Source organism: Colius striatus, chromosome 5 (assembly GCF_028858725.1).
Source record: "Colius striatus isolate bColStr4 chromosome 5, bColStr4.1.hap1, whole genome shotgun sequence".
Classification (NCBI taxonomy): Eukaryota; Metazoa; Chordata; class Aves; order Coliiformes; family Coliidae; genus Colius; species Colius striatus.
The window spans coordinates 22,289,253-22,301,272 of NC_084763.1; the positions used below are offsets into that span (position 1 = coordinate 22,289,253).

The 12,020-nt window shown below is 47.0% G+C and overlaps 1 protein-coding gene across 1 annotated transcript; it reads right to left on the reverse strand.

The window, feature by feature from the left end:
* Positions 1-898: 898 nt before the first annotated feature.
* On the reverse strand, positions 899-5,225 carry PRR15 (proline rich 15). Its single transcript, XM_061996730.1, has 2 exons — positions 5,098-5,225; positions 899-4,623 (listed from the first exon to the last, which is right to left on the reverse strand). The coding sequence occupies exon 2, from the start codon at positions 4,612-4,614 to the stop codon at positions 4,246-4,248; it is 369 nt and encodes a 122-aa protein (XP_061852714.1). The 5' UTR covers positions 4,615-4,623; positions 5,098-5,225; the 3' UTR covers positions 899-4,245.
* Between the last annotated feature and the right edge of the window lie 6,795 nt (positions 5,226-12,020).

Consider the following 12,020-nt stretch of genomic DNA (forward strand, 5'->3'; position numbering starts at 1 on the left):
TAAGGATAAAACAGATAAACTACTTCACTATTTCCATTGTCTATAAAATTGAGCAACTTTTGTTTTATTCTGAAATGAAAAATCACAGCCAGCAGGCCTCACATCTTATTTACAATAAATTAGTGATGAAGAGGGAAGGTTTGTTTTTCAAAACAGTGTAATTATATGGTCTCAAATATCATTCTAGAACCAACCCTCTCTCACCCCAGCTTTTAAAACACATCTTAGAAAATGCCAGGTTTGGATTTCTTTCTTTTGCTCTACCAGAGAGGATCCTAAAAGGCAGCAAAATGAACTTCCAGTTTTTACTTGCACTTGAAACAGCTTTTCTTCCAATTAGATATTGGATGTTTGAATGAGCTAAATTAAACATGGGCTTTAATGTGAAGCATCCAGCTGCACTGGCCAGGATAAGGCTGGGAGTTATGCCCTTCAGATTTTAGCCCTCATATGAGCTTTTCTTGATAATGGACAAGAGACTTGATATTTGAAGTACAAAATTATCATTGCTTGCACTACAGTGAAAACAGAACTTAAAAAAACACCTCTCAAACCCCAAAAAACAATAAGGATCCCCCTCCTCCCCCAAGCGGTAAAGTCGTCTCTCCATTCTTTCACTTCAAGCCATATCCTGACATAATATGGTTAAAAGTCTTGAGGCTTTCAAAGCACTTATTCCAGTGTTTCCAGTTTAGGATCTTTTTCTGCAGGTGCTCCCTATAATCTTTGTTGAGGTCCAGTCTGACCAGCCTACAATAGCAGGGAATGATTCACCCGGCAGCTACTCAAGAGATTTATTTTTAGTTTTGGCAGAAGCAGGAATATGGAAGCATATACTTTGCAAGTTTATTTGAAAAGTTCACTCTGTTTCCTAAATATTTAATTTTTTGCCCCAAAACTGAAATTCATGGTAGTATCTAGAACAATATTAAGAAAATTGCACTGCAACTGACTTGGCTGTGGTTGACCCTCATCTGGTCATTTCCATTTATTTGGGTGACATGTTGCTTGCTTTAAAAAACAAACAGCAACTACTTTCTCACCCACTCTGTTTCCTAAACTTACTTTCTGATGCACAGTCTTTATAAAGGAGATGAGGAAGACACCAATATTAAGAATGCCAACAGCCTTTTAATAATTGAACGCACAGAAAGACACTATTTTTATAACTGAAGATGTATTTTTCCAGTACAAAAGTTGCAAAGCTTAAAAAAAAAATTGGATGCTCCATGTCTTTGTCTGTATCAGCTTAATTAATTTACAAGTGTATAGATTACTTAAAGCTTCATCTGATGCTCAGACTGAGAAACAAGACGGCTATTGCTGTACGAGTTGGTTACAGGCAACAAGGCTTCTCATTCCTTGCTGTGGAACACGGGTCAGCACTAAGCTGAAGACACTGCTGCATAGCCTTTGCACTGAGGGCGGGGAAAACGAGATGAGGCAGCCAGCCCGTTTTCTCATGGATCTAGTTTTTCAGTAGCTGCTATCAAATTCATTGAAGCAAGGATTTGACTGAGCAGGAAGATAGAATTACGTCTCCTTCCTACAGCTCAAGGTCAGGATAAAGATGGAGGACGGCTGCAAGCGACTCATTTTATGTGCATTTATTGACTTTGTATTCTGATCAAATTTCCCAGCTGAAAGTACCATACACAGGGATTATGACATGACTAATATTTAGTCACATATTAAACAGCACTGATATTGAATCTTAACAGCAGTCATCTGAACAGCATTATCAGACTTCTTCTCAAACAAAACCTGAATTGGTAGATATCTTGTGCCTAGGTAAAGACTTGCAACTAATAAACCTGAGACATTTCCAAAGAGCAAACAGAAGTTCACCATAGGCAGAAAGAGGTAGCTCAGAGGTACAGGAGAGGCATGTGTATTTTCAAAACAGTGTGAGGATTAAAAATGCAGAAAAGCATCTGCATGAGATGTATAAAATACTAGCATCTGATGTATAAAACACTAGTCTGCATACTTGGGCCTCTGGGTGGCTCTGAGGATCTGACCCTCGCTGAAGTTGTGCTAAACCAGATGCACAACTAAGAAACGCACCAATGCAGTATCTGCTTAGCTGTGTTTCCATTTTGGACAAATGCAGACAAAAATGGTTCTTTGGGCCCTAGAATACATAAATGTGGTTTGATTTTTTTTCCCCTGTAATAAATACAAATGTCACCTTCCAAAGGTAGTACAACAACCCTAGCAGCAAAGCCACCCCTTTCCCCCTGGCCCTGGGCTAACTGTAGCTGAGGTACAGTTCTTCTTCATCCATTTCTCCATTCCCAGCTTTTAAACTTCCCTCTTTCTTTCTCACACTCTTTCATCTGAGGCTGGGTTTGCTCCAATTGCTGCTTCTCAACAGAACGATTTCAGATTCCCCTTAACTGAAAAGGCTCTACATAATAAAAGCATCTCCAAGGAGAAAGTTTTAAGAGCTCTTTGCTTGGTAAGCATGTAGTCAAGAACATAAAACGGCAGTCCAAAAACCAGTGAGTACCTCGCAGTTTTACTAAATGAAATAAGAGAAGCATACATCTGCACATTGGGTGCAACAAGAGCTTTTATGGTCATAGATTTGATGCTACAATCCCTTTGTCCTTGGGTTTACAAGTCTGAAGGAGTAGCTGCATGAAGGACCAGTAAGTACCTAAGCCAGATAGGCTGTCTATTGCACAGAAGCTCTCAAAGTTCATTATATATCATTACAAACATTGAACCATGGGACACTTGGCCAGAATCTGCTGCATCACTTCAGTGACTATCAGTGACTGGTTTAATCGTATTTTCACCTTGAACTCATATGTCAGCTCTTTTTTCCTTTCAGGTCACTTTTTAATTCAACCATAAATGATTAGTTACAGCCAAATAAAATCATAAATGTGTAATACTTGACTGCTAAGAAATAATTTTCCGTCCCTGCCACTATGTAATATCTTATCTCACGTTCAGAAAAAGTCTAAAACCATTTTAACAATACAAAGTATATCGCAAGTGCATTTAAAATAAATAAATCAGTTGCCGCTACATCACCTACTATTAAGAAATGTGTTAATTGGTGAGTGTTTTTAGCTGAGTTTGCTCTGTAAGGCACACCACCAGTACAAATCTGGCTTACAATTCACTTTGTCCAAAAATCCAGGAGGTGTCAGAGGCAGCAGATAGCTGTCTGAGTTAAAGCACATTATCTTGCTACCAAAAGAAATCCTGGGAATCTTTAACCTTGCTTCATAAGCCTCAAACACAGTAAACAGTAAAGAATATTCCAGTGGTGCCCAAGCCCATTTCCACACTAGCACCACCTGTGCTCTCCAGGGATGGTCTGGTCTCCCAAGAGTATTTACATTTTATCACACAGTTTGTTCACCAGAGCATCATTATACCAGTTATCATCAATTATGCAAAAATCATGTGTTCTCTGGGCATGCAGGACAAATGGCTGTAGACAGCAGCCAGTCTCCCTCTGTACCAGAATTGTGGAGACTGGCCTCTGAAACATCTCCTTGTCATTGCAAAGCACAAAGAGAGAGCAAACCCGCACAGTCCTGCCTTTCGCCTATTTAAATGTGATGTGGGGCAAGGACAAAAAAGCAAGCGCCTGCCCCTCACCATACACCTTTATTTTGAGCCCCTCAGGGGAAGGAGGATAGGGGAAGGAGGATGGGTTCACGAAGTTTCTGCTAACGGTGGGACACGAGCACATACAGTGCCGCTGAAGGTCCTTGGCCCTGAAAATTAGGTAAGAGCACTTCATTCTCCCCTTCCTTTGATAAGGCAGTGTGTGAAATGAGAACAGCAAAGAGCCTCCTTGGCTAGAGAGCCGAGAGGAGCTGGGTCACAGGCCTGAGAAGTCGGCGCCTGGGTGACTTCTGAGGTAAAGAGAGACCCCAGCGTCGGCCCTGGGATAGCACCTTTGAGTCCACATGCCATAGTACAGGAAGTGGGGAGTTTATTGGTGTTGCTTTGTTAAGACAATCACATTGTCCCATGATCTCGGGGTTTGGTCTTGGCGGTGCTCGTCACCTGGTGGAGGTGCTGGGCTCCTCGCAGTGTCCGTTTGGGGCTGAGGAGGCTGCTGCCACGCACCTCCATGATGCACAAGGGGCCAGGTGAGCCTAGCCCCAGCCGTGGGGTGTCAACAAGCTCCAGCCACCTGTCCCGTTGGCGCTCCGGCCACCCGTCCAGTGGCGGCTCTTCACAGGGCCGCGGCTCCGGGGCCGAAGCCCTACTGAGCTACTCGCCCCCTTGAGCCTCACGGCCCGCGGCGCCGCCGCCGTCGAAGACCTCGGGACTGTCGGCCAGCAGCGAGGTGCGCACCTTCCGGCGCTCCTTGAAGCGGCCCGAGTGGGAGACGTGGAGGCTTCGGCGGTTGCCGCCGCCCGGCGCCGCGGCCTCGCCGCTGACGAAGGGGGGCTGCTGCTCCTCCCGGCCGCCGGACGCGGCGGTGGCGGCGGGGGTCTCGTTGGCGGCGGCGGGGGGCGACGGGGCGCCCGCCGCTTCCTTGAGCTTCTTCTTGCTGGTCAGCGACTTCCACCAGGGCCCAGTCGAGCCGCCCTTCACGCCGGCGCGGGGGGCGGCGGTGGCCGCGGTGCTGTCCGCCATCTCGGGCTCCTGCGGCGGGGGACAGAGCGAGGGCGGGTTGGCAGCCTGGCACGCCGCCACCCCGCCCGCCGGGACCGTCGCCCGGGCCTGCGCTGAAGGCGGCGGGGACCCCTCTTCCCAGCATGGGGACAGGCGGGGAGCATCCTCCCCCCCAACGCGGGCTGCGCTCTTGGGGGACCTCTGCCCTTCAGCCCGGCAGCTGCCTGGCAGGGACAGACAGCTCTCGCCCGGGCAGGCGGGTGGGCGCGGAGGGGAGGATTTTGCCCTCCGGCCCCGGCCGAGCCGCGGTGACAGGCTCTGAATCGCCACCCCGCCCTCCCGTCCGCCGCTGCCAGAGTTAAAGGTAAATAAAGTCCCGGAGCTGAGCCGCGGGCCCCGCTCTCTGCACTTGCCCCGCCTCGCTCCAGCCCCAAAAGCGGACCCCGAGGCCCGGTAGCCTGAGGCCGCTGCCCGCCCGCGGGATGGAGCCTGGACCCCTCGTACCTCCTGGGTTTTCCTGTGACGGCCCCCGCCGGCTACTGGCGCAACAGGTACGGGCGGCGACACTGACCTGCGACCGCCGCGGGATCGCTCTCCTCCTCCCACGGGGAAGAGCGGCCGCTCCGCCTTCCGCCGCGGCACGGAGGGAAAGAGGAGAGCTGCGGCAGGGAAGGAGGGAGGGCCGCGGCGGCAGGTGGCGGCGGGCGCGGCGGCTCGGCCCCGGAGGCGGGGCGGCGGCTCGGGCGGCCCCGGGGTTGGGGCCGGGGCGGGCCCCGCTCACCTGCCCGGCTCTCGCCGCGCGGGCCGGGAGCGGCCAAACCCGGCGTATGGCGCGGGGTCCTTGGGCTGGGGACGGTCGATGTTGCCCCGAAGGCACAGCCGGCGGGAAAGAGGCCGGGAGAAGTCATAGCCATAGAATGGTAGGGGTTGGAAGGGACCTCTGGGGACCGCCCAGTCCAACGCTCCTGCTAAAGCAGGTTTACCTCGATAAGGTCACACAGGAACGCGTCCAGGTGGGTTTGGAAAACCTCTATAGAGAAGCAGAGTCAGTGCCAGGTTTCCCTCACCCTCACAGCTAAGAAGTCTTACCTTGTTTTCAAGTGGAATTTCTTGTGTTCCAGCTTGTGCCTTATACCTCTTGTCCTGTCACTGGGAGCCATGGGGAAAAAAGTGTCACCCCATGCTCATGTAATTGTAACTGTTGATAACATTCCCCCTCAGTCTTCTCTTCCCTAGCCTAAACAGCCCCAGGTCTCATGTCTTTCTTTGTAAGAGAGAAGTAGCAGTCCCCTGATCATCTTGGAGGTCCTCTGCTGGACCCTCTCCAGAAGTTCTCTGTCCATCTTGAGCTGGGGAGCTCCAGATGAGGCCTCACCAGGGCAGAAGGGGAGCAGAACCTCCCTTGACTTGCTGGGCACACTCTTCATGATGCATCCCAGGATGCCATTGGCCTTCTTGGCCACGAGAACACATTGCTGGCTCGTATTTAGTTTGTTACCAACCAGAAATTAAGGTCCCTTTCTGCAGAGCTGCTCTCCAGCAGCTTCAACCCCAGCCTATATTGGTACATGGCATTGTGTAGGTACAAATATGACTTGTACTAGTCAGCTTCAATAAGGATGGTAGGGACAAGTTAATGCAGCTGGCAAGCTACTTCCAATTATCAGGAACAGGTGCTGTAAGTTAATCAATTGGGCCCTGAGTGATCCCCATGGACAGAAGCAGTATATAAGGAAGTACCTAGCAAATGAAGGGTGGCTTTGAGTTAACTGTTGGTTGCACTTTGTTGCTCATGTATGTCTCTGTATGTGCATTACCTAGCTTCTCTACATTTTTGGATGAGTATTACTTGCACCATTACAACAGGGTTGTTCCTTCCCAGGTGGAGGACTCTGTATTTGTCTGTGCTGAACCTCATGAGGTTCCTCTCTGCCCAACTCTCAAGCCAGTCAAGATCTTGCCCTTTGACAGCCCCATGAACACATAACAAATTTTTGTGTCATGATGGATTTCTGGCCATCCAAATGTCTCCTTTAAAAAAAAAAATACAGAAAGGAGAAAAAAGAGATCTACTTGTACTAGACTGTGTGTGATTTGTTCTTTGGAGAACTATGCCATGCAACACGTGTTTGATCCCAAACACCCCTCCCATCAGCTACGTAGTCAGTTGCCCAAGGATGCTTATGATCGTGGGGAGGTGTTAGTGACAGCAGTGGTATTTCAGCCTCATCTTTTGCAGATAGACTTTTGCTGCTTTCAGCTTCCCTGAGTAGCCCATAAAGATAAGATACATGGAAATTGGTGAATGCAGGTTACTGAGGGAGAAAAGCACTTATATTGCTCTGTAGATTGCTCTCTCCAAACACAAAGGCTTTTGAATACGGAAGCATGCATGCACACACCCTTAAAAGTACTCTCACCTGTCTGTCACACTAGTATCAGCAGCAAATAATTTCTCCTGTGGAATAAAACAGTAGGTTCCAGTGAGAAAGGCTTTAACATGTCCTCCTAACCAGTAAGCAACTAACATTTTAAAGATAGGTATCACCAGTCTGTCTTGGGCCAAGGATAGCAACAGACTATTGAAAGAAAATTGCAACCGATACCTGCTGGCACAAGTGGGCCTTTTAGCATTCAGCATTAAAATCAGTTCTTGAAACTCCTAGATCTTAAAGCCTAAATACCACCTTAATTTAAACTGAGGGACCTCTGTGTACAAGAAAAGACCACAGAAAGAACTGGCTTTCACATGCATCAGGCTGTTTGCTCAGAAGCCAGCAGTAACTTCAGTTCTTCTAGCTTTGGATTTCCAAGTGCTAGCAGCATCTCAAACCTTAGCCCTTACAGGAAGGACTCTGACCATTTCATAAAGAACATTTTCCATGTTGACATCAGGCTGCTGCTTAAGGCTATGGGACTGCAGCATCCACACCTAGCCTATGTCTGCCAAAGAAAATGGAGCTGGGGAGTGAGTTTGAACCCTGCACCTGATGAATTGTGAATTGGCTCTATTGTTAGAGGTGACTCCCTGGCATGATTTTGGCCTGTGTCAGGGAATACCCACTGGTCAGGCAGGGTTTTGAGGCAGTAAGAGCAAAGGATTATTCCCCTTAGGCAGAATGAATGAAACTACACTAGTTTGTTCCCCTACATAGTCCTCCAACTTTACTGCAAGTTTTGCACTGCAAAACCGTTCAGTACACAACCACTCCTCATGTAACAGTCTGGGACAAGCATTGCGCGATCTCTGTCTCAGAGTATGAAAACACCAGTTTGATGGTCTGCAACACAGCCCTTGCATTATTACAGGTGCTAAATCACAATTTTTGATTCAGTGCCTCTAGAAAAAAAAAATACTCTCAAAGGCCATAGGTGGCACCCTGAGAGCACCTCAGCCAAGTGCGATGTAAAGTGGACAGGACACGACTGCACCATTTGACATGGGACAGGTCCTTGACTCTACTCAACTGACTGACACTGATGTAGTCTTAAATTTTCTAATCTTGCCTCCAATGCTAGAGTGGACAGTACGTTGGCTTATGTGGGCCCTAGCAGTAGCTCTGAGGTAAGCTTAGTGCTAGCGTTCACCCTCATTCAATGGAAGGTTCAGCTTCAGGAGTAAATCTGTCTGAGAACAGAAGAGATTCTGAAACTTTACCTTAACAATACCCATTACCATAAGGAAGGCCGAAAACGTCATCAAAACAGACCATAAAGACAGCTCTTCAAACTTTCAGTTCTCAGCCAGCCATCAGCCCTTTCTTGTATCCCATGAATTAGTCCCCACAAGACAAGCAAACAGAAGAATGTAGGCCCCTAACACCATCCTTTTTCTTATGTTCATATATCAAGCAGCAAACTCAGCCTGATTCTTTGAATCACAAATTCTAAACCTCACCTTCTTGCTCACCCTCATTGTATCTGATGATAAAAATAGAGTCCTATTCCTGTAGCAGAATAGAAAAATTGTGACTGTTGACACTAGTACCCTCTCTAGCTCTGCAGGCCTTGCAAAAAAATCAGTTCATACATTATCCATGCTTCTAACCAGAGAATTCACACATTAAATAGGATAGAGCTGATCATTATCAATACCAGCACACTGCAATTTTTTCAAGTTCAGTAACAACTCAGTTCTTCAGGCTTTAGATTTCCAAAGTCTGTCCCTAATTCTTACTTTCATTATAAGACTCTTGTCTATGACAAAAAAAACCCACCATAAATATCTCGACATCATCCCTATTCCTAATGCTGAGGGCTGTGCAGCATGCAGTAACAATACTCATTCCTCCATATTTGGATTCTTAACGTAATTCCATTACCTTGTTTTGAATACCTGTGGACCTCAGTCTCCTCATGTTCTTGGGCAGTAGCATGAGGTAAATCATATGTATCTTCATGCACATTGATCATGCCCATACCTGCCTTATGGAGAACAGAAAATAAGGTATCTTCAAATATTGCTGGGAGCAGCATATGTTCTTTACAGTCTACAGTTCCAAACCTTACAGCTATCCCTACTTCTCATTCTAACCTCTTTCTTAGTAACAAATGGCTCATACTTTCAAGGAAAGAGAGCATACTTTGACCTCCACCTTGCCAGGCCCTGCAGTGCTCTGCAATGAAGGCAGTTTCCAGTGGTAAGCTTTGTTTCTGACAACCCCACATCTACTGTAAACTGCACCCTGACAGTTTCTCTACTTATAGCCTGTTGCTCATTTCTGTTGTAGCTTATAAAGCACTGGCTCCAGCTGACACAAACTTTCTTCCCAACAGCAGTCTTTGTGACATCCTGCAGTAAGGTCCTTCAGGCTTTGAACTCCCAGTCCTGGCTCTAACTGTGTAGCATCAACATAATTATATCCAGAATACCATGCCTTCAGAGAAAGATAATGTAAAGTACAGCCCCCGTGTAAGACCCATTGAGGTCATAAATCTGCAAGCCCTAGAGCATTCAGGCATAATCATAGTTCCCTGAGGTTTAGATTTCTGAATCTTAGCCACGATCTTTATTTTAATCAAGGAATTAATCTCTACAGCTAAAGAACAAAAAATGTATTGACACTCTTATCTCCATGAGCCCTATAGTCTAGTCATTCCCTTTAGATAGCTGTAGGGTATACAGCAATATAATTCTGCTTTGAAGATCCAGTTAGATGGCATTTTTTCTCCTTGCATATTTGTGAATTACCTTCCTACTCAGAGTTTTCATGAGTTCCTGATTTTGGCAGGGTGTCCATTGACACTTTAATCTTCTTCATTCTTCATTTTCTGCAGACCTTGACCCTTGTTGATAAAGAAAGAAGCAGCTGGCCAGACAGGCTCCTCAAGATTGTGCCATTTGAACACAGTCTGGGGCAAGTCAGCATGGAGGGAAAATGTTGTAGCCTCTTCAGCCGCTGCTCCTTTGGGGAACAACTGGAGAAGTGCCCACTTGGGGATTCTTCTGTGGGCCTCCCTCCCAGCCACATCTACTTTTCTGTCCTCTCCAGTCACTTCTCAGATGGCAAGGCAGCACCTACCCAGCCATTAGTAGGGTGAGGAGAGCAGACTGCCTTTGCCCTGCCTGTGCTCTGACTAGAGAGCCTGACACTGGCAACAGCTGAAGGCTCAGCAGGAGAGGCTGTTGGCTGTCTCCATCTCCAGGTGGGAGGGAGGAGGGGAGAGTAACCTAGCTGGGTTAGGAAAACACTCTCCCTCTGGATGTGTGAGTGCAGGCAAGACCCTGTGCAACCACAGCTAATCATCTCACAGCGTCTCATGTGTACAGATCTGCACTGTGCAGTGCTTGAGCTTATCATAAAAGACAGTTGCTCCACATGCTCTGAAAACTGCTCTCAGTACTTACCTTCACTTTCACCTCCTTGCAATGTGACTTTAAGCCTTCCTTCAGCCCAGCTGTTTATTACCCCGGGCCCTCCTAATATCCCTCTGAGGTTTTGCTAAGACCATAGTTTTGTCCAAGACTATACCTGCAATCTGTCTTCCCTCTTCTATTCTAAATTTGACAGTAATGCACAGCTCAGGTCTTTCAAGCACCTTTTGTCAGAAGAGATCCCAAATCTGATATATTCCTTCCTGGAGTCTCAGGCCAAGTGTCTCTGCAGGCCTGTGTCCTTCATTAAGCTCAAATATTGTGTGAGCTTTGAGACTGCTAAGTGTAAGAAAATGCAGTCTTACCTCTTGCTTAGAAATAAAATGAATGTGGTACCAATTCACACAGTTTTGTGCTGTTAAGACCTGTTCTGTAGCTTAAACTGACACAGATAGTCTCACAGATTGGTGAGTTGAGAGCAAAGCTCTGTCTCCTTTGTACTTTCATTTTAAAAAAAGTGTTCCCAAGGAAACAATATTTGCACTTAAGCTCTTTTTTTTTTTTTGTAGTCTTCTTCCTTGGTAACTTTTACATCCTTTGTCCAGTTCCAATGGTATTTGACAGTGACAGAGAGATAATTAAGTTTCACAGCAACTAGTCTCTGTGAAGAGTAGCCCCAGATTGGTTTTTCATTTGAGGGAACCCTTCAACAGTTCCCCATTTAGTCTTGTTTGCCAGTATCCGTGTGCTTTGGAGGCAGACACAGCGCATGCTGCCCCATGCCCAGCACAGGCCTCTCAGGAAACAATTCCTTTACTCAGCTTTCCCAGCAGTCTCAAATCATTTAAACCTGATGGCAATGAGTCTTGCAAAGACAGAGGTATAGATTTCAGCCATTCCACGGCACTTGGCAAGGTTACTGCCTTACAAACCATTAACTTCATTCAATCTTTTACTAATCGTGGCTAAGACACTTCTGCTTTATGGGAGGCAAGTCGCCTGTCTCCTGCCACAGCTCCAAGGGCAGCTGTGAGGGGCGCAGAGTGGCACCCCTCCCTCACACCAGGCAATGAGCCTGGCTGAGGGGCAGGTGGTGGGTGGATGCCTGCGGCAGGGACTGCTGCGGTACCTGCAGTGCTCCACTACAAGCCTTCTCCAGTAGCTGGAGGGGAACAAGGTTCCTGCTAGGCTTCTGGCTGCACACGGGCTCCAATGCAGGCAGACACAGGTATCTCACCTGCTTCCACAGAAACAGAGCAGCATTCTGTTAGAGGTGAAAGGACCTAGCAAGGAAGTTGTATCAGCTCAAACACAGTAGCTCCCAGAGCATTTGTCAAATTACTACTCTATGACAGTGCCTTGTGAGGTAAGTCGTGACACTCTTGCTGAATGCTTTGTTGAATGCTTTGAATTTGGTGAAATCTGGTCAGACCCATTTTTTTGTGTGTGTATACTGGAGCATAAGCTTTCATTAAAGATAAATATCTTTTTCTTCAGTTTTTGTGGCCAGTTTTGTGGAAAAGTCTGCTGTCTTTTTATTTCCTTGAATGGTGAATCTGGGACAGAGACAATAATATCTCAGAAGGGCTGCTCATTCCCAGGTGTGCAGCAT

Coding starts and splice junctions, on each gene's coding strand:
- PRR15 (XM_061996730.1), bottom strand. CDS start 4,614: ATGGCGGACAGCACCGCGGCCACCGCCGCCCCCCGCGCCGGCGTGAAG.